The 23,396-nt window shown below is 37.3% G+C and overlaps 3 protein-coding genes across 5 annotated transcripts; 2 read left to right on the forward strand and 1 right to left on the reverse strand.

Annotated features, from left to right (window-relative positions):
* On the forward strand, nucleotides 517-4,867 carry LOC109235180 (beta-glucuronosyltransferase GlcAT14A). 3 transcript variants are annotated; one of them, XR_002069331.1, is made up of 5 exons: nucleotides 517-1,492; nucleotides 3,097-3,172; nucleotides 3,261-3,376; nucleotides 3,479-4,418; nucleotides 4,625-4,867. XR_002069331.1 is itself a non-coding variant. In XM_019401172.1 (4 exons), the coding sequence occupies exons 1-4, from the start codon at nucleotides 991-993 to the stop codon at nucleotides 3,991-3,993; spliced, it is 1,209 nt and encodes a 402-aa protein (XP_019256717.1). In that variant the 5' UTR covers nucleotides 517-990; the 3' UTR covers nucleotides 3,994-4,511. The 3 variants fall into 3 exon arrangements, 1 of the variants encoding a protein (XP_019256717.1); XR_002069332.1 differs by having other exon boundaries at nucleotides 3,479-4,050; XM_019401172.1 differs by lacking the exon at nucleotides 4,625-4,867 and having other exon boundaries at nucleotides 3,479-4,511.
* On the forward strand, nucleotides 6,101-8,578 carry LOC109235181 (pentatricopeptide repeat-containing protein At1g71060, mitochondrial). The gene has a single exon (XM_019401173.1). The coding sequence runs from the start codon at nucleotides 6,836-6,838 to the stop codon at nucleotides 8,366-8,368; it is 1,533 nt and encodes a 510-aa protein (XP_019256718.1). The 5' UTR covers nucleotides 6,101-6,835; the 3' UTR covers nucleotides 8,369-8,578.
* LOC109236149 (putative fasciclin-like arabinogalactan protein 20) lies at nucleotides 9,120-11,044 on the reverse strand. Its single transcript, XM_019402361.1, has 2 exons — nucleotides 9,936-11,044; nucleotides 9,120-9,359 (listed from the first exon to the last, which is right to left on the reverse strand). The coding sequence occupies exon 1, from the start codon at nucleotides 11,026-11,028 to the stop codon at nucleotides 9,937-9,939; it is 1,092 nt and encodes a 363-aa protein (XP_019257906.1). The 5' UTR covers nucleotides 11,029-11,044; the 3' UTR covers nucleotides 9,120-9,359; nucleotide 9,936.

The raw sequence follows: 23,396 nt of genomic DNA on the forward strand, positions 1-23,396 counted from the left end.
ATCCCATGTTTGGTTGGAATAAAATCGTGATATAACTAATCCTGAGATTAATTATCTCGAAATTATAGTATTCTTTTATCGTTATGGGATGATAGGGTAACTAATTCCGGATAATTAATCACGAAATAACTTGTTTCCAATCAAACGATCCCGAAATACCTAATTAAAATTGATGAAATGCCAACTATCTTATCATACCACTCGATGTTAGGCAGAGAGAATTCCAATTTAGTAAAAAAATTATAAAGTTCTAACAAAAACCAAGACAACAAAAGCAGATGAATAAATTCACCTGTGACAATAATAGAATATGTCTCAGATTCATCACACTTCCACGCGCTACCTAAGCACGTCATTCACACAGCTCTATCCAACTCTACTTACCGTGTTTCCACGCTCTTATCTGCGTGTAATACAATTAATCCCCTATTACAATTAGTACTACTAGTACTATTTTTATTTGTATAATTAAGTAGATCAAAATAGGAATAATATTAGTTTCCATATCTAATATTACTCTTTTCGTGAAAAATTAAAAAGAAGAAACTTTGCTTCCATTTCTAATCTTACTCTTTTCTTTGTTTCTCATCTTCTTTTTAAACTTATATACCCTCCTGCTTCAAACCCTAATCCTAAATCAGGAAAATTTCCACAATTTCCAGGTTTTACCATATCAGTCTGAGTATTTTTCTCCCATGATATATACCATTTTGAAAGTGAATTTCTCAGAAAAGTTTCTTGATTTAAGTGAATTATTTTCACTGTATCAAAGATCTCAAAAAACTCATTTTTGAGATAAAAATTCTTGATTTTGAGTAAAAAAATTATTTCTTGAGGGGATCTCAAAAGAACCCATTTTTAGCTAAAGATTCATAAACCCAATAATACCAAGAAATCATTTTTTTCACAAAAAAATCCAACCCCAGATCAGAATTTTGGAAAAAGTTTCAATCTTGAAAATTTTCCAAATTTTTTCCCCCATGCTATAAGATGGGAGCTGAAAAAAAATGGCTATATGCACTGTTTTGTGCAGCCTTTGTATCATTTCTCATATTCTTGTCTTCAATTTCAGGTTTTAGCTCATCTTATTATGCATTTTCATTGCACAGGAGATTTGCTACTCCTGTGCATCACGGGCCGGGTCATCCCCCGGCCTTTGGATACTATATTTCAGGTGGAAGAGGTGATAGTGATAGGATTTTTAGGCTTTTATTAGCTGTGTATCATCCTAGGAATAGGTACTTGTTGCACATTGGTGTAGATGGGAGTGAAGAGGAAAGGCAAAAACTCGGGATGTTAGTGAAATCTGTGCCTGTAATTCAGGCTTTTGGGAATGTAGATGTAGTTGGAAAGCCTGATCCAGTTACTTATATGGGTTCAACTAATATAGCTGCAATGCTTAGGGCGGTCGCGATTTTGTTGAAGATGGATGGTGGATGGGATTGGTTTGTTAATCTAAGTGCCTCTGATTATCCTTTGATTACTCAAGATGGTATGTATAGCTATTTCAGTTTTTACTCCAGTTTAATTGGTTATTGTTTTGTTCATAATTGTGTTATTTTTGGCTAATTCTTAAAGTAGAAGCTCATAATTGCTGAAAGATTCGCGGGTTTTTGAATTTTAAGACTTATAGTTTGCTTAAAGTTCCAATTTTTCGTCTCTATGGATGAGTTAAGTTTCCAGATAGGAGCTGTGTGTGGGGTTTGAATTTTTATTAAGGTTCAGATATGAGCTGTCTTTTCTCTTTCTTGAGCCGAGGGTCTATAGAAATAGCCTCAGGGTAGGGGTAAGGTCTGCGTACACACTAACCTCCCTAGACCCCCCTTGTGGGATTCAACGGGGTTGTTGTTGTTGTTCAGATATGAGCTGTGTGTGAAGATTGAAATTTTGAATTTTGGATCTTACTTTGTTGTATCATTGACTTATATTATGTTGCCAACTGGATTAGTGTCCGGTAGTGAAATTTGTCTCTAAGTGTATTTTAGGTTTGTGGTTAACTTTCTGGATCAAGCTCATTCAACGTGGTTAGAATATTGTGTTTTTCTGGTATATTAGTGGTGACTAAAGTGAGAGAAAAATCTATTAATTACTCTCTTTGTAATTATATGACAGATCTCATTCTTGTGATATCTGATTGGTTTACTTCTCTTTGTGGAATAACTAGTCAGGATAATTTGGTTGGATTTGCATGTCGTACTTGTAGTTCTGCTCTGATCCGAGATGTTGGCAACTCGCATTAACTCAAAACATGATGATACGGTAATTGATTGATTAATAGTCTGAATAAATTTTCAAAAAAAAAAAAAAACAGTTCATCTGCAGCAAGAGTTTCATGCGCCGTTTCGACTGATATGATACCTCCTTTCCACCTTGAAAACCATGAATCTGTTTAAATTTATTTGATCCAACTATGCGATCATCTAGCCTACCAATCTGAAAACTGTATTTGAAATTTATTTGCAAGTAATTGTCTTGCCAATAACGATCTCACCATTATAGGAGTGAGAGACTCAGAGTAATTTCCATCCACATTTTGGTGAAGTTATCCTAGATAATAAAGATGAAAAGCGCCACCCATCCCCAACTCTGTTTGGGATTGAGGCGTTGCTGAGTGATCTATTGATTGAAAGAGAAGGGGAAAGAGAGCATTCCTGCTACTTTCCTTACTATACAGATGAGAAAGTGATAAAATTATCATTCCTCCTCACTTTTGGTGGGATGGGAAGGGCGGTGAGGATTGTAGGGGGTATGCTAAGCTTAAGAAGGTGAAATTATGTGTTAGAAGCAGGTGTTGAGCGGAGTGGAAGAAAGGATAGGCTACTTTGCTTAATTTAATTATCATAATAGTCTGCTGATATATGCTGAATGATAAGGATTGGCCTTGACTGTTGAATCATACAGGAAAGTCCTTGATAAATGTTGAATTATTGAGGGCATGAGATGTCCAGTTCCGTGTTTAATCTAATATTTGCCTTGTTGTTAAGAAATTTGAATACTAGGTCTTACTTGACTTCGTGATAATTGCATACTATCTATTAATTGACTTCCTTGTTCATTTTCTGACTGACTGTGGCATGGTTTCTACTTTGCTTTCAGACTTATCTCATGTCCTCTCATCAGTTAGTAGAGACCTAAATTTCATTGATCACACCAGCGACCTTGGATGGAAAGAGTAGGCAAAATCTTGTTTTCAATTTTTTTTTATTACCATATATATGTCCAGAAACTTGAATAATTTTTTTTGTTTAATGGAATTGTAGGGGTCAACGTATAAAGCCCATTGTAGTTGATCCAGGGCTTTACCTAGCACGGAAGACGCAAATTTTTTATGCGACCGAAAAGCGGCCGTTGCCTGAGGCTTTCCAAGTGTTTACTGGTAGAGTTCTTCATATTCATATTACTATCTGATGGATTTGTAGATTACATATTTATTTTTTGAATTCATGACTAACTGATATACTTATTTATTCAATTACAGGCTCTCCTTGGGTTATCTTGAGCCGACCATTTCTCGAGTTCTGTGTTTTTGGATGGGACAACCTTCCAAGAACCCTTCTAATGTATTTTACCAATGCAGTATTGTCACAAGAAGTTTATTTCCATTCTGTTGTTTGCAATTCACCGGAGTTTAAGAATACAACAGTTAATAGTGACATGAGATATATGGTGTGGGATAATCCCCCTAAGATGGAGCCCCTCTTCCTTAACACTTCAGATTACGATCTTATGGCGCAAAGTGGAGCTGCATTTGCTAGACAGTTTAATAAAGACGAGACGGTACTTGACATGATTGATCAGAATATCCTTAAACGTAGCCATAATAGAGTCACCCCAGGTGCATGGTGCACGGGTCGAAAGAGTTGGAGGATGGATCCTTGTTCGCGATGGGGTGATGTCAACGTTTTGAAGCCTGGACCTCAAGTGAAAAACTTAGGGGATTCTGTACAAAGAATGCTTCAAGATTTGAGCTCACAATCAAATCAATGTAGATGACGAGCAAAAGTACGATTTGAATGTCCATTATCTCTACCGGCTCTGAGTTGATACCAGGTTTGCGTACTTTCAGCTTAGATGCATTTTTGGTTGACATTCTTTTTTGGGAGATTCGTTCTAGTTATCGGCTTCTTGAGTGTTCATTTTGAGATTGCAAGTTGATGAAGCATTGACATTGGGCTGTGGCATTCATACGAATTAGTTGTAGAGCCACCATATACGGTCTCCCAGCGCAATAAGAGGAATCTCCCACTGTACCACATCTATAGTTTTCATTTTTTAAGGCATTAATGAGTATTCACATTTTCTAGTACATGTACGCCGTTTGAGGTTTTATCATTACTTGACATTGTGTTATATGCAGTCTAAATAGATCCATTGAGGTTTATGTGAACCAAGTCATCGTACATTTTCGTCTCTTTCAGGTTGGTAGCTATGCTTTGTTCTATAGAAGTCTGGTAAAATGCTATCTAAAGTAACTATTTTTGCATCTTTGAGCGATTCGTTTGGTTTTTCTCTTTTTGTGGGTTATAGATGATCTAGTCCTATTTTATGTATCTTATTTTTTTTTCTTGATTTAAGAGAAGTTCTGTATGTGTGTTAATAGTGAATAAACATGATACAATTACAGGTATTGGGATAACAAATCTCCATCTATCGGAAATAGCCTCTCTACCTTCAAGGTGGGGTTAAGGTCTGCGTACACACTACCCTTCACAGACTCGCTTGTGGGATTACACTGTGTTTGTTGTTGTTGTTGGATAACGGAGATTACCTACCAAGGCTTAGACGGATGAGAATAAATCATATAACACTTGAGATTTTTTTTTTTGAAATCCTAATAGGTCTGAATTTTTTTTCTTGTTTTTGCTAATATCGTCCTCCCCCTAAAGAGTAATAAATTATTTAATTTAAAGTGACAAATTAGTTAGTGACTTTTGTAAAAATAAGTAAAAATAGCACGAGCTAGTCAGTTTTCGGACTGGTCATTCAAAAATAGCTAGTGTTTGCAAAGTTATTGAAAAATAGCAACTATTTTGCTGGTACCCCGATCCAGCATAATATATTGGAGATTGGTGCCCCTGTGTATGAACTTCCAGCATATTATGCTGGAACTCCAACACGCGAAAAGTTCCAGCATAATATACTGGAGATTGGAGCACCTGTGTATGAACTTCCAGCATATTATACTGGACCGGTATATTATACTGAAACTCCAGTATATTCTGCTGGAGTTCTGGTATACTTATGCTGGAACTCCGTTATAATATGCTGGAGTTCTAGTATACTTATGCTGGAACTGCATTATAATATATTGGAGTTCCAGTATACTTATGTTGGAACTCCAATATATTATGCTGGAGTATTTTTCGGATTTTGAATAATATTTTCGTTCAGATTTATCTTTATATGAAAAGTGGCTAAATTTTGATTACTTTTGAAACTGTGGCTATTTTTGAATGACCACTTGTAAATCTGGCTATTTTTGAATTTCTCCCTAAAATAACCTTAAGTTGAATGACTATTTGAAAAATTAACCTTGCGTTCTCTGCTGCTTTTAAATTTTAAGAAACTACAGATTACGCCAATCCTGCTAGCTTGGGATTGAGACATAGTTGTCGACTCTATTGAACTAACGTCCTACATAAATAATGTCCTTATCATATGCGGGGTACCCCTTAGTAGTGGTGTAGCCACACGTATTTAAGAGGTCTCAATCGACACTCCTTCGACCCAAAATTACACTATATAATTAGGTAAAATATTTTTTATGTATATATACTATATATCGACTGCCGTTGGCTTTTTCGTCGGCTTACTGCTCCTTAGAATGGAACCTGGAAAAAGCTTTTGCACTGTGAACGCGTTTCTCACACAGAAGAAAAATAAAGAATTAAAAAAATAAATATAGAAACAAAAATAAAAGAAGGGAAAAAAAATGTAGTTTGTAAAAGCAACATTCAAAGAATTACAGTAAACTGAATACAGAAGCAAAAGGACAACCGTTTTCACCATCGATATCTTGTATTTTGTATCTCATACAACTGACATTAATTGTATAAGGCATCTTTTTGTCTCACAGTTGTGTGAGACACACAATAAAACTTCTCTTCTGAATATGACCTATTAATAATATTGTTGAATGAGATTAATAAATTGCATTATCGCATCTCCAGAATGGACTAATAAATAGCATTAGATGCGACTTATTAATTGCATTTATGATTCCTCTATTAAATGGCATAAGCTCCTAAATAGTCCTTCAACTTTCAGCCCTGGATCAAAATCATCATTTATGTTTAACCTAGAGAATTAATAGTCCATTAACTATTTAAAACAGGTGCACATGCAGTCCAAATGATTTGTATGTCACTGATTTAATCAATTGTAATTTGATTAACATTGGTTTTATTTGAATCAAAATGGAAAACTGAGTGAATGAAGAATAATGACAAAACTAAAAGCGAACTATGGTTCTTATTTCTATTTTTGGTCTATTATGCTTATCGATTTATATTGGACAGTCTAATTTTCTTAACTCTTTGAATTATGTCAAATCAGCAATCTTAACAAATACAGATTTTTTTGTGACTTTCATAAATTTGAACAAAAAAGATTAAGCCGTTCAATTCTTTATGTGATGTTTTATTAATAATAAATATAAATATAATATGCCTATCCCGTCCAAACAAGAGAAAATATTTTCCCCCATTACCTAGTATTCAAACGTCATACAATAAATTAGAAAAGCGGAAGAGAAATCATTTTCTCTCATTCCCGCCAACTTTTTGCAATTCAATTTCTTTATTTACACAGTTGTCCCTCAAAATTCATCCGAAAAATGAGTCTCCATCAATCCATTAGTCGCATACCTAAAACCCCTAAAACCCTAATAACCCCCTTTTGCAAATTATTGCCCTTTTTCCAAATTCATTACTATTCAGTGAATACCCATGTCAGTTCTAATGCTGATGACCAAAATCCAAATCCCAAAAACCCAAAAATTATCCCAGAGGCAGAAAGAATCTGCAAAATATTATTGAACACCACTTGTTCGACGAAATGTGTAGCTGATGCTTTGGGTTCTGTTTCAGTAAATGTGAGTCCTTTATTAGTTGAGGAGGTTGTAAAGAAGCTCAGCAATTCTGGGGTTTTAGCATTGTCTTTTTTCCGTTGGGCTGAGAAACAGAATGGTTTCGTGCATACTTCAGAGAGTTATCATGGGTTGATTGAAGCTCTAGGAAAGATCAAACAGTTCAAAATGGTTTGGATTTTGGTTGATGAGTTGAAGAAGAAAGGGTTGTTGTGTAAAGAGGCATTTGCACTTATTTCACGGAGATATGCTCGTGCTAGGAAGGTAAAAGAAGCTATCGAGGCGTTTGAGAGGATGGAGAAATATGGGTTGGTTGTTGAGCTGCAAGATTTTAATAGATTGCTTGATACATTGAGCAAGTCTAGGAATGTTGGGAAAGCACAAGAAGTGTTTGATAAGTGGAAGAATAATGGGAAACTGAAGCCTAATATTAAGTCTTATACTATATTGTTAGAAGGGTGGGGTGGAGAGAAGAATTTGTTGAGGCTAAATGAAGTTTATCAGGAGATGAAGGCTGATGATATTGAGCCTGATGTCGTGAGCTATGGAATCATGATCCATGCTCGTTGCAAGGTTAAAAAGTATGATGAGGCGATTGAGTTGTTACGCGAAATGGAAAGGAAGAAGATTAGGGTAACGCCTCACGTGTATTGCACGTTGATAAATGGTTTGGGATCGGAGAAAAGGTTGGTTGAGGCTCTTAAGTATTTTGAGCTATATAAGGGTAGTGGTTTTGATCTTGAGGTATTCACGTTTAATGCAATGGTGGGAGCTTATTGCTGGTCTATGCGTATGGACGATGCATATAAGTTACTAGATGAGATGAGGAGAAGTAAGATTGGTCCAAATACCCGAACATATGATATCATTCTTCACCATCTTATAAAGGCCAGAAGAACGAATGAGGCTTATTCGGTGTTCCAGAAAATGAGCAATGATCCTGGCTGCGAACCGACTGTGAGTACATACGAGATAATGGTGAGGATGTTCTGCAATGAGGACCGGACCGATATGGCTCTGAGGGTATGGGATCAAATGAAAGCTAGGGGAGTTCTTCCGGGAATGCATATGTTTTCGACATTGATTAACAGCTTTTGCCATGAGAATAGATTGGATGATGCCTGCAGATACTTTCAAGAAATGCTTGATATGGGCATGAGACCTCCACTTCCCTTGTTTGATAATCTAAAACGGGCACTTCTTGCAGAGGGAAAAGAGGATACCGTTAAAGCTTTGTGGAGAAAACTTGAGAAATTAAGGAAAAGCAACTTAGTTGGATAGAGACAGCTTAAGACGGAACCACGGGTTCAAGCTATATAAACAGCTTCTTGCAGAAATGCAGGGTAAGGCTGCATACAATAGACCCTTGTGGTTTGGCCCTTCCTCGGACCCCGCGCATAGCAGAAGCTTAGTGCACCGGGTTGCCCTTTTTTTTTTTATTTTTTTTTTTAGTATTCTTCACAATTGAATTGATTGAGTTTTTTTGGAACATCCAAGGTGCCCCATTATGTCCAATTTCACTTTTGTCCCCGCTTGCCGCCAATACAATCACAACCTAACTTGCATGAGATTCAACAACCGAAGCTACTGGTAGTCCCGAGGGGGCGGCATCCTAGGCATGAGAGAAAAGCATAATGGCTAGTGATTGTGAGGCCCCAATTCTTGACTTGAGGTCACTTCATCAAATTCTTTTCAAAGAAATTGAGAACTAGCACGTATGACTATGGATACTGCAAACAAGCTTTCTGCAATTACTGCCGAAATGGGGCAACTGCAAAATGAATTTCTTTTTCGTTTAATGAGGATTCAAATAGCCGAGCCTAACTTGTTTAGTACTGAACCATAATAGTAATTGTTTTTTTATGTTTCTTCTTTAATATTGTTATTCTACACTTTTCTAAGCACCTCGCCAGTAATTGGTGCTAAATTCAAATTAAAATCTTGACCTACATAGGATGTTGAGGAAAGTAATGCCAATTAAGTAGTTCTAATCCGTTTAAAACCATTGCTAAGGAAAAGTGGAAACAGAGATGAAAAATAGAACCACAAATGTTTAGCATTGCAGAAAATTAACATTCTCAAGATCAACAGTGGTATTGAACATATATCTCAGTTCTACTCAGACTATTTTATACTACTCAAAGACTAGGAATCTACAATTCAATCACTTAAACTCTAAAACCATTGAAATACCCTATTGTTACCAAAACCAGCAAAAATAATTTCCACTTTCCAAATGCCACAGCAACTAAAGTTCCACCATCAACCTATCCTGTATCATTAAAAAAAATCAGAATCAATCAAACACAATGTTCCAAACAATTTAATTTTCTGTAACTAATTGATCATAAACTACTTTTCGTGTCATTATAGTCACTAAACTATTTTTGCGTAACTAAAAAAAATCATTTATAGTTACCTAAGTATTACAAAAAGTTACTAGAAGGAAAGTATTTTTTATGAAACTTAGGCAATAATTTAAAAATTGATTAATTATTCATAAAGTTTCCAAAAATTACTGCAACATCTTGTTAATTATACCTCAAAATTCACTAGGATCAATGGCTATGGAAACACACACACACACACACTCTAACACACATATATACACACACTAACATAAACATACACAAACACACACTAATCTGGAAAAAGCAAAAATCAATCAAACACAATGCACCAAACGAACTCACAAAAAAAATTACCACATTAACCCAAAATTCACTGCGTTCAGGGGCTATGAAAACACACACACACACACACACAAATCTTGAAAAAGCAGAATTAATCAATCAAAAATAATGCACCAAACAAACTCAAAAAAAAAATAAAAAAATTACCACATTACCTCAAAATTCACTGTGATCAGGAGCCATAGAAACATCAAAATTCACCGCATTATTACTTTCACCCATACCAAAATTTTCACCCATTTCTTCATCAATCTCATCAGGCAAAGGAATTACACTCTGCAACCCATGCACAACAAGCCAATCATTATAATACAAATCCGGATACGTAATCTCCACTCCATTAACAAACGCCACGTCATTAACCTTCTTAATCATCATATTAAACCCACTAACATAATTCTTAATCTCAGTTCCATTGTTCAAATCAGTCCAGTACCAAACACACGGCACCAAATGCCTCAAAAATAACTGCTGATACTCAGAAAAATCCCCTGCGTACCCAACAATCGCGTCATCCATTGGAGCAAACACCGTTAACTTTAACGGCGGTGAATCATTATTATTACTTTTCAAAAACCCAATCAACTGTAACTCCAAAAACGAAGCCATAATCAAATAACCCTTTGACTTCAACATCAACGACACCTCATAAAACCGAGAAAATGGATCAAATGTGATACACTGAGGACTTGGTTTGAAATTCGGGTTTTGATTTGTATTCGGGCGGGTGAAATTTTGGCTGAAGAAATCTTCAATTGCAAAAACGACAACGTACCCGTCATCGTAAATCGGAGACCCGACGATTTTGATGTTATTTATTGAAATTTGAAGATCAGTGGCTAAGCTCGTGATATAAAGTGAGCTGGAGGGAGATAGAGAAGGGATTTTGGACGAAAAAGGGAGGGATTGGAGTGAAGAGAGAGAAAGTGAAAGAGGAGAAAAATGGAGTAGAAGATGAGGGAGAGAGGGTTGACCGGAGTTAACGAAAGAGGAATCAGGTGGAGTGAAGATTGTGAGAGCGGAAGGTGAGAGTGAGTGTTTGGCGGCGCGTGAGAGGATGGTATCAGAGATGAGTTCGAGAGTGAGTGACATGGAAACGTAGCCGGAGTTTGAGAGTGTTTCGGCGGCGTTTAAGAGGGATTGCGGCGGCGACGGCGGTGGTGGGACGGTTGTTTGAGAAGTGGAAAATGAGAGAAGTGAACTGAAAATAATGAAGAAGAAGAAGAATGGATTGAAGGAAGCTGCCATTGTTGTTTTGAGTTTTCGTTTTCATTTTCTGTTGCAGAGTGTTGGGTTTATGTAGGGATTTTTTGGCGGTTATTTTCAGGGAATCAGAATTAGTTGTAAGTTTGTAAGATTATAAAAGTCGTACCTCTAGTTTTGATAATTACAGAATGGTCCTATAGGAGTAATTGAGTGAATAGCTTGATTAGCTTCTGCATAAACCTTCCCCTACTATACCTCTACGCTTCTTTTGTATATTATACTAATCAATATTTAACGATAATTTCTTATTTTTTATGTATATTTTTCTTTATTATAATTTTTTGAGTTTAAGTGCTATGTACTGACGATGTAATATAACACAGCAACCCTTACCAATTACTCCCTCTGTTCCTATTTATGTAAACCCTTTTGCTTTTCAATATTCAATTTGGCTAATCTTTGAAGCTATTAAATTAATTTAATATTTTAAAGTTAAAATTTAAATATTCAAAAATTATACGAAAAATATTATAAGTTGTAATTCTTCTTATGGTAATATGATTAAAAAATATATTTCAAAATGAAATAGAGAAGCGATGAAACTTAATTAGCTAAACAAAGCTTTTAAAAAGTAAACACAAGAAAAGAGTGAAACTTATTCTTGATAGAGTAAATGTGAGTACGAGTGAAAACTTATCAATATAATAGTACTATTCTTTGAAAATTTTATTTAAAATGTTATATGTGTTGGGACATGGAATCATAAAATGAACTACAATAAAAGAGCTATATTTTGAGAATAAACTGCCCATATTAAGAAAAATATAAAAATTGTAGTTTGCAATGACTAACATTTGCATTTTCTAAAAAGACAAAATGGTAGTTTTGAACTTCTTAAATTATAGCTAAACAAGTGTTTATAACTAGATCACAAATTTCAATTTGTCATAAATCTATCCTTTGTCTTCAACGAAAAAAAAAAGTCTTTTCGAAATTTTATGCAGACCAATCCTAAATTATGCATTTAGAAGGCAAAAATTAATTTTTAGAGTAATATTTTCTGGATTATGCATTAAGCATAGGATTACAATTTTTATGAACAAATGGTAAAACAAAAATTCACGAGGCAAGCAACTTATCCACAACCATTTAAAAGTATTTCCTTTTAATTTTATGCTCCCATTTTATTCAATAACTTCAGCCACTATTTTAACAAGAACAGACTAATTCTTCAAAAGTCAAAATCAAGAATTTTTTTTTCTAAAGCTCTCTACTATTTTACAACCCAAAGCCCGGATTTGAATGCTTTCAAAATATAAAAACCAACAATTAAGGATATAAAAAGTTAGAGACGATATTACAGAGGAAAATGAATAAGAATTTTCACTGAAATTGATCTGATCTTTTTGCATGGTGTTCCCTTACACGCGCATATGCAAAAAGTCAAATTTAATCATCGTAAACTTAATCAATTTGTTTGAAACTGACACAAAGTTATTATTAGACGACTTGATCACTTATATAAAGTCAAATTTAATCATCGTAAACTTATATATATATATTGCACACTTAGACGTTTAATTTATAAGTTATTATATGTATGTCTTATATTTAAGAAAAAAACTGATAAATAATTGAAGAAATCGAAAAAACGACAAAAATCGAATCGATAAAAAACCGACTTAATTAGTTTGGTTTGGTTCCAATATTTGAAAAATCGACTTACTTGATTTGGTTTCTTTTTAGGGAAAAACCGACCCAAACCGAACCATGAACACCCCTACTGTGAACGCGTGATTTTTGCCCTACTAGAAATATTCCAACAAAATTAAAAAAAAAAGGTTTCTCTAAATTATTTTCGTTTTTATAGAATTTTTTTTAGGAATTTCTTGTTAATTGTTTGCATATAGTTGCATTTTTGTGCACATTTAGTATTTTAAAATCACGAAAAATACCCTAAAAATTTTCAAAATTTCATGCATTGCGTTTCAGATCGTTATTTGCATTTTTAAGGTTAAGACGTTAATAAATTATTTATTAAAATAAAAATCACAAATATAATGTTCATTTTTACATTTCTAACTTTTAATGTTAAATTAGTAATTTTCTATCATTAATTTAGGATTAACTAATTATGGTAATAGATAGTTAGTTTAATTTTATATTTTAAAATAATTTAGTACTTAATTTAAGATTTGATTAAGTTAAATAGATTTTTAAAAGTTAGTTAGACAAGATTGTGTTTAGATACACCTTGGCCGGACTGGGCCAGTTCTTAAACCAGCCCAATCCCAAAAATTCAATTCAAAAAATCCAAGCCCAATACCCCAATCCGGTCCAGCCCTCAGTAAAACTAAACGGCACTGTTTTGGTGCCGATTAATCCTAGCCATTGATCTTCAATAGATCTAACAGTTCGGAACTCACCCACCCTTTAATATTTAAGTGTCCTAACAGCTCCTACCCCCCTCATTTCAATCTCCCCCTCTCTCACACCATCTCTCTCTAACCTCACCCCAAACCCTAGCCGCCCCTTCACCCTCACTCTTCACCACACCGGAAATCGCACTACCATCTACCCCCACTCAAACCACCGATGACCGCCGGCCGGGAATCGCCTCCGCCGGCCGGACTTAACCAAATAGCCCCAAACTTACATCAATCAACTCCTCTTTTTCTCCTATACCCCACCCCACCAACTTCAAGATACAATATTACCCAAAAAATGAAACCCTAGCAAGCCGCCGCCATACACCGCCCACTGGAAATCGACCGCGGCGGCATCGGAACCCTAAACCTACCCAAAATCACAAAACAGCATCCCCACACCCTCTAAAACCCCACCATACCAACCGATCTCCCAAAAGCCCCAGCAATATCTTTAGATCTTAGATCTAAAATCACAGAAACCCTAGCACCACCGCCGAAAATCGCCTACGGTGGCGGCAGAGCCTTAATGTCACGACCCAATTCCCAAACCCGATCGTGATGGCGCCTCTCGTGAAGACAAGGCCAGCCAGAACAACGCAAATACCTCTTTTAAAGCAATTAATTAACACTAACAATTCTAAAACATGCTTAATATAGTCAATAATGCGGAACAACGATAATAACAAGGGAAACCATCCCGACACAGCCTAAACCGGGGTGTCACAAGTCATGAGCTACTACAAAGTTTTCTATAAGTCTACAAAGTATGAAATCTGGTACAATAGTCTGAAGACAACATAAATGATAGAGGGTAGGGGAGACAAGAGGCTGCGGACGTCAACAGCTACCTCGTAACTCCAAATCGCTGCCTGGTCTGGAAGGAATCAGCGCTCAGATGCGGACTCTGCTATGCCTGAATCTGCACACATGGTGCAGGGAGTAATGTGAGTACTCCGACCCAGTGAGTAATAATAATAAAATAATAACCGAAGGCATGAAAACACATAAGTGCACAAGGAAATTCTATATCCGGCTGTAAATCACTTAACACAGTAAAAATAGTAAAGAGCCAAAAGAAATCTCCTTTTAAAAACAGGTAAATCAGGTAAAACAACAATAAATAGTGAGTAGAAATCTGCCCCTCGGCCCAGTATCAATTGCTCAGAACAGTATCAGCCCCTCGGGCTCAGTATCAATTGCTCAGAACAGTATCAGCCCCTCGGGCTCAGTATCAGTCACTCAGCATAATATCAGCCCCTCGGGCTCACTCTCAGATCATATGGGTACCCGCGCTCACTGTGGGTGTGCAGACTCCGGAGGGGCCCCTTACGGCCCAAACGCTATATCAACATAAGGCTTGAAAGCCTTCTCACATCACTCATAAGGCCTGAAAGCCTCCTCACATCACTCATAAGGCCTGAAAGCCTCCTCACATCACTCAACATATCCTCACATATGGCCCTCGGCCTTACTCAACCCAGAAAAACATCATAAGCCCCTCGGGCATCAATAAAATAGTAGTGCTCAGCCCAAACAACAGTGGAAATATCATTTAAGTCTCAAAGTTCAATTAAAGCGGATGAGTTTGTAATGCAGTATAATCAACAAGGACTGAGTTCAAGTAGTATATCAAAATAGTGAGGAAACAGTGATAAAAGTCCATGAAGGATTCAAGTAGTCGGCATGAAACCCAAAATATGGCAATAGGCCCAAGTCATGTTAATAATAAACACATCTCAGTCAAATACACGGTAAAAAAAAACATAAGTCGGGACGGACCAAGTCACAATACCCAATAGTAAACAACACCGCGCTCGTCATTAAGCGCGTGTTTCACCTCAATATAGTACTACGTTGTGCAAATCCGGGGTTTCAAACCCTCAGGATATCATTTACTATCATTACTCACCTCAAGCCGGCCAAAATCCTAGCTCGCTATGCCCTTGCCTCTCAAATAGGCCTCCTCGCGCGTCGAATCTAACAAAAAACCACAACGAATACGTCACAATATGCCAATGGAATAATACCCAATCGAAAAGAATCGAAAATCACAAAATTTGCAAAACCCGAGCCCCGGGCCCACTTCTCGGATTCCAGAAAATTTTACATCAACGAATTCCTTATCTCACCACGAGTCTATACATACTAATAACTCCCAAATCCGAGTTCGAATGACCCATCAAAACCCAATTTGAAATTTCAAAACTCAAGCCCTAGTTCTTCCCCCTTTTTGATAAATTTTTCATGAATTTCTAGGTTGATTCTACATTTAAATCATGTCTTTAGTTCATAAAACTTACCTCCAATCAATCCCAGTCGAAATCCCCTTCAATTCCCATCCAAAAGCCCTCAAGGATGCTAAAAAATGGTGGAAAAATAACCTAGCTCGCGGAACAAAATGACTTAAATCTATTCTGCCCAGGTGACTTTTTACTCTATGCGAACGCGAGGGCTCTCTCGCGTTCGCGATGAACAAAAATGGCCTCTGACCAAATTACCCTTCGCGAACGCGGTGCCTTACCCGTGAACGCGATGCTTTAACTGCTCCAACTACGCGAACGCGAGATTCATGTCGCGAACGTGAAGAACAAATAATGCGGGTCCTCAATTCCTCTTATGCGAACGCGAGACACTGCCCGCGAACGCGATGCACCAGAACTCGAACCTATGCGAACGCGAGACCCAGCTATGAACGCGAAGAACAAAAACTCAGGGCCCCAAATCCTTCTACGCGAACGCGATGGCCCACTCGCGTTCGCGAAGACCAATATCCTGCTGCACTGACTGCTCCATTTTCTGCAACATTTTTCCAAGTTCAAACCTCCCGTTAGCCATCCGAAATCACCCCGAGGGCCCCAGGACCCCAACCAAAAGCATAAACTCATCCTAAAACATCATTCAAACTTGTTCCAATCATAAAAACACCTCAAACAACACTAAGACCATCATTTCTTATCGAATTCAAGCCTAAGTTCTTCAAAAACTTCCGAAACACACATTCGATCAAAAACCCAACCAAAACATCTCCGAATGACCTGAAATTTTGCACACACATCCCAAATCACCTAACGAAGCTACAGCAACTCTCGGAATTCCATTCCGACTCTCGGATCAAAATCTCACATATCAACCGGAATTCGCCAAAATACTAACTTCGCCAATTCAAGCCTAATTCTACACCGGACTTCAAAAATCACTTTCGATCACGCTCCTAAGTCACAAATCATCCCCCGAAGCTAACCGAATCACCGAAAATCACATCCGAGCCCTCTAACTCATAAGTCAAACATCCGGTTGACTTTTCCAAACCAAACCTCCCTTAAAGAGACTAAGTGTCTCATTTCCTTCTAAAACCAATCCAAATCAACTCGTTCACATAAGACTCTTATAATGAAGCATAAAGAAGCAGAAAATGGGGAAAACGGGGCGGTAACTCACGTGACGACGGGTCGGGTCGTCACACTTAAACCTACCCAAAACCTTACCCTACAACCATCACACCCCCTACAACCCTAGTCTACCTATAGATCCCAAAAATACCCCACCAAAAACCCAAGATCTTAGATCTAAGTTCCACCAAAAACCCTAGATCTGCCTTTCCCTGTTTGTCTAATAATCCTCGTGTCAAGATCTCTCACCAGGGATCTCAGATTCCAGGTGAGTGTCTTGGTACGAGGGTTTTTAACAATTAGATCTTTTGCCAAAACAGTCGTTAGGTTTAATTTCTTTTTCATTTTTTCTTTTTTTATCTTTATTATTATATGTTTTATCTTTATTAATTTTACGTTTATTTTTGTTTTCAGTATTACTGTTTTTATTTGATTACTATTATTAAGTAGAATTGATGTTATTATGTTATTATTTGTTTACTGTTTTTACTTGGTAGTTGTTTAGGAGTTGGGCTTCACTGCTTGGCCCATTCAACTTGGCTCAGAAATTGAGCCAGTCTCTGATAGACAGGCCCATAGCCTTGTTAAAGCTTAAGAGCCCAAGGTCTTTTAGACCAGAGTCACACGACTCAGGCCCAGAACCAGACCTGGTTCTGAGGCAATTTCAAAACCGTAAAGGGTTATTTTTGGGATTTTTAATTTGAAAATTTTCAGTAAATATTAAGAAACTTCTAGAATAGGGACAACTGTCCCAATGCTGAGTAGGAAAGGATAGGGATAAGATCCCAAATATCCAGAAATTGGACAGTTGTCCATTTTTTGTGACAAGAAGGTAATAGAAATTGGACAACTGTCCATATTTCTGTTTAGGAAAGATGCGTTTTCCCTGATTTTAGGGAATGCTGGCAGATTCCTTTTTGGTACCCTAATCCTTATCCCTTTTCACTCCCTCACTCTATATAAACACTAACACTTTTCTTCATTATAGACACTTACACATAGATAGACACACTAGAAAACACACACACAGAGAAATTCCTTGAAAATACACTGATTCTGCACTGTTTTTTTTTTTGGTCTTTTTCCTTTATTTTTAGAAAAGAACTCCTATTGGTTTCATACTTTTGCTGGGATTTTTGAATTTGAATTTCAAGCTGTTTTGAGTTTCCTGTTTGGTATTCTTGCTGCTGCTTTTACTCAAATTTTCAGAGACATATTTTCTTTATCTATTTATTTTCTTGCTGCTATCATGGTACTTTCTTAACAATGTAAAAGTTTAATTTTGTTATTGTTATGATTTCGGTATTCATCAAAATTTATGTTTGGTTTGAATATGGTCTTATGCATAAGTTAAATTGCTGCATAAATCATGTTGGTTAAAGTTGCTTAGTTGGAAGTTGTGTGTAAATCCATGTAGAACTAGTCATTTACACTGTTTATTCCATGTAAGTTACATTTGCATTATGTTAAAGTATTCTGAAAATCGCAAAAAATCTGTTTAAGCTTCATGTATTCATGATAGAAAGATTTTATCCAGAAAATCTATATGCTTGTATGTAATAGAAGAAGTAAAAAACAATATTTTCTTTTAAGAAACATGTTAGAGTAGTAATAGGTAAATTTGTTTATCATTAAGGAATTAATCTCAGTATTTAGTTAATAAGTTAGTTCTTTCTATATATTTCTTGTATAATGAGTTAGTTTGATATATTAATAGCTTTACTATTTTGTTTAAAGTAATTAAACATAGTAATTCCAATTCGTTACTTTTTGGATCATGAAAAACTGGGTTTTTATGCGCAAACTGGACAATAGGCCATAATACATTTTCAGGCCCAAACCAATTGGGTCCATGGAATTGTATTCCAGGTTTCGGCTAATAAATCGAGCTTATAGTTTGACTAAAAACATTTACATTCTGAAGTTTTAAATACCCCAATGATTTTTAAACTTGTCATTTTAGCATAGTGTTAACATAAGAAGTAAAAGACTTAGGTAGAAAATTATCGAAATGAACCAGATTTTGATTTATTTTACTCACGTCTCAGCCCCCTTAGCATTCTGTTTTAAAATATAAATGAAATACAAGTGAAATGTTATAATTGCTATTACAGCAAAATAAACCACAAAATGTCAGTCTCAAATTCGTTAAAAACATGCATTGGGCCAGAGTCATTCGTACTCAGTCATCATCAGGCCCAAATCATCTTCTGATTAATTTTATTTAGCTGCTAATAAATGTGCATGGGGACCAGAGTCATTTGGACTCAGTCATCACCAGGCCCAAATCATTTTTGGTTGAATACATTTAGCTGCTCTAAAACATGCATTGGACCAGAGTCATTTAGACTCATTCAGGCCCAAGTTCTCTGCGAATTAAATTCATCAGATGGTCCAAGTAATGGACGATTCACATCTTGGGCCAGAGTTCATTTGGACTCAGCCTTTATTAGGCCCAAAGCCTTTTAATTATAGATCCATTGGGCAGCTAATATGTGAGCTGCTTAATTAATTCAAACAAATATCTCACATAGTATTGAACCTTTGTCACATGACATAGGGTATTTAGCTTAGAGACATAATCACAACTTTAGGTATGCTTTAAATCGAACTAGCTACTATAATTATGTACACGCACGCGTGACATAGTTGTGATGCCAAAAAAACAAACTAAGTTACACGTTCGCGTGACCATGGTCAAACGTTTTTAGTAAATAAAACGCCTTAATCAAATACTCGTAGAAATGCTGCGAAGAGCAAAAATTCCAAGACTCAAAAATGTACTATGCGAATGCGAAGCCTTTACTGCGAACGCGATGCTTGATTTCCCAGATCTATGCGAACGCAACCACACTGATGCGAACGCGAAGAGCAAAACACTAGATGCCCAATTACTTATACGCGAACGCGAAACACTGTACGCGAACGCGAAGCACAAGCTCAGGGCCCTCCGCGAACGCGAGACCTCAAAAGCAAACGCAAAGACCAAAGTCAGGCCAGCCCAAATTCCTTCTACGCGATCGCGACTGGCCCCACGCGATCGCGAAGGCCAATTTCTCTGCAACATCTGAACAACAATTTCTGCAACTCTCAAAGCCAAAAATGGTCCGATTGACCACCCGAAACTCACCTGAGGCCCTCGGAACCTCAACCAAAAGTACCAACACACCCTAAAACCTCATTCAAACTTGTTCCATTCATCAAAACACCTCAAACAACACCAAATCCATCAATTCACATCGAATTCAAGCCTAAGTTTTCTAAAAACTTCCAAAATACGCTTTCGATAAAAAACCCAACCAAACCACGTCCGAATGACCTGAAATTTTGCACACACATCCCAAATCACATAACAAAGCTACATCAACTCTCCGAATTCCATTCCGACCCTCGGATCAAAATCTAACCTATCAACCGGAATTCGCCAAAATACTAACTTCACCAATTCAAGCCTAATTCTACACCGGACCTCCAAAACCAATTCCGATCATGCTTCTAAGTCATAAATCACCCAACGAAGCTAACCAAATCATAAAAATTCCGATCCGAGCTCATATACAAATAAGCCAACTCTTGGTCAAACCTTCCAAATTCAAAGCCTTCAACTGAGACTGTTCTTTCAAATTCATACCGATTTCCATGAAAAACCAAACCAACGATCTACATCGGTCATAACACATTACACGGGGCAAGTCATGCCCGAGAACTGGCGATCAAAGTGCAAAAGCTCAAAATGACCGGTCGGGTCGTTACATCCTCCCCCACTTAAACACACATTCGTCCTCGAACGTACCCAGAGTTGTTCTAGAAGCCAACCAATAGCTGAATAACCTAGCCACGCATATACCCGGGGGTGATCCCACGTCACCCTATCTCATATAGGTCCGATAACACATATAAACTGAAATTTCACAATCCAATCTAGCCCATAAACCATAGAACCACATTTCCACCTCTGAAATCCTCAATGCGATCAGAATCTCACATTTATACTGCGAATAAGCCCGAACAAGCTGTAATAACCCATGCTTGCAACCTCGGGAGAAATCCCATGATATACCACATACTCAAACACTCGTAACGATAACTTCTATTCACAGCAGCTGCACACAACAACCGAATACCGGTAGAAAAGCTCTTATCACTAAAGTCTCATCCTAACACTTTCATATACTGCCAGATATAAATAAAACACACAGTAAGCCATAACCATTCCTCAGGTCAACCATTCATGAAGCCACTTCTCCTTTGGCAACGACCATAGCAAATTTCTGAGCCGGACATCAATATATCCCTCCAATACGCTGAAACCGAAACCGTTTGTATTCATTCTAGATCCCAACAATCTCATCTGATTTCAACACAACTACTCTGGTGACATGACACCCAATACAATCTAAAGCCATAACTCGTGCAATCCACGCACTAATAAACAACGATCTGAACGTACTCAAACCATGAAAATGACTCAAATGAGAGAGCTGTACCTCAAGCTCACCAGTACCATCACATCACAAGACTGAGAACCCGTCTCCCATCATAGAAATAGAACACACGAATCTAACTCGCAAGATCATACATCCACATAACTTTGCTATAATGCGCGACCTCATCCAAACGCTAGTCCACATGAAACACATCAAGTCCTTATGCTCCAAAATTGACAACCATGCGCAATATGATGTCTAAAACCAAAACAATCATCATAACCACCGCGAAGCAATTTACATGCATTACACTTACCCGAAAGGACATAACCGATACGCCATCCACCAAGCAATAACCAATACTCTTCCCGCTCGAATTCTACTATGAGACCCCAATGGAACCGCACCACTTGTGCCTATAACCAACGAATCCTAACGTCTCACAACACGGAAAGATAACTGATAGATCCCCCTAATTGCTAATAACTCATTAACAACTGAATCAACACATCCCTCGCCAGCAGCAACTCGAAGTCAACAAGTCGTCTCGATGCCGGACACATATCCATATAGGTCTCCCAATGGACCACACATCAACTCTAGTTACCCACAACAAATAAATAATCCTTCAAAGGTTCACAATGACTGAATCATAGCGCATACTAACATCCGACTAACTTACCCACATTTTGTCATCCACAACCACGAGCTAACCTGTATATGGGAACTTTCAGTCTCCAAGTCCATAAAACACACGAATTACCATATCTGATCCCAATTCTGCCACTCGCATATATAACTCACCTCTAGTACTCAATCATTCCACGAGAGATACTCTAAGATTCTTCTGTGCTGCCAAGCAAACTCGAATATCAACAGCCGATCTGACAAGAAGTGCAGCAATACTACCGAAGTACCATCAACTTAATCACATTGCCTCTTTCTGAAACATATACCCTCGTAAAATCACCTCAATAGCATTACCGTTTCCTTAATCATCTAAATATCATTTCTCAAATCATCTGAAGCTCATTTCTCTAATTATCTGAAACGGCCCGTGCTGCCTAAGAATTTATGACCTTCCATTCAAACCTGAACTATGACCTTACACATGCCAATCNCATCCCAGGATAACACGAGAACTTCATATCCCTTCCGAGCCACAAACATCTACGTACTCAACTAGTCAAGAACTTTCCATTGGTCCCATCTAGAAGAAAATCACTATACATCCCATGCTCTGCATGCCCATAGAAAATATGCATCCCCCAATCCGCGGTAAAAACCATCAAGGACTCTCCGAGTTCCCTTTGCACAAATCAGACCTGCCAGTACTGAATCCTTCTAACTCGACCAACTTAAGAAAGCCATCAAAACCTAAGAGCATTGCCGCAAGATACCTGTAAGAACTCATTACCTCGAACACACACAAGGAACTAATCATATCCTTACCCTACCGGTCCGGTCTACTATCAAGCTACCCTACCTATCTAAATTTCCTTCTGATTCATCTTCAACTTGATATTCTCTCTTGCTGTAGCACCACAATTCCTAAACCCAGGCTTACCACACGAGACCCAAGCATAAAACCACACTGTCTAAGACCCATAAGCCGCTGAATACTCTCTTAAATATTTCCAAAAGCACCACATTCTAAAATACTTTACTCTGAAGAACTTCCTGCGAATCTAAATCCATCACCTTTACCTTCCTGATACTGATACATAGAATCCCATAATTAACATAGAAATACCACAAAGTCTTGACCTCTTCCAATGAAAACTTAGTTTCTAACCACATATACAACTTTAAGATACCCAATTGTTACATGTAGAATCTTGAACACATTGGAACCATTCTCGAGAGTCATTCACTCTATTCCAACTGCAATTAGCTTGATCAAATGAATAGACCACCCGTGCCTCATTAGCACTCTGACACCGCGGAAGGTGACATCATTCCATTACAATCAAACAACTTCCTGCTCTACGCACCGAGCATCTTTTACCAGCAACAACTCAAGATATTCTGAGATTCTCTGACACCTATGAAGCATGACATGACCTTTGTCAAAATTTTCCTTTACTCGAGACATCCTCGGTCTCAATCTCCGTAAACGCCACTAAACTCGATTCACCCAGTACGCCCTCAAAACCTGAAAACCA

The sequence above is a fragment of the Nicotiana attenuata genome, chromosome 12 (genome assembly GCF_001879085.1).
Source record: "Nicotiana attenuata strain UT chromosome 12, NIATTr2, whole genome shotgun sequence".
NCBI lineage: Eukaryota > Viridiplantae > Streptophyta > Magnoliopsida > Solanales > Solanaceae > Nicotiana > Nicotiana attenuata.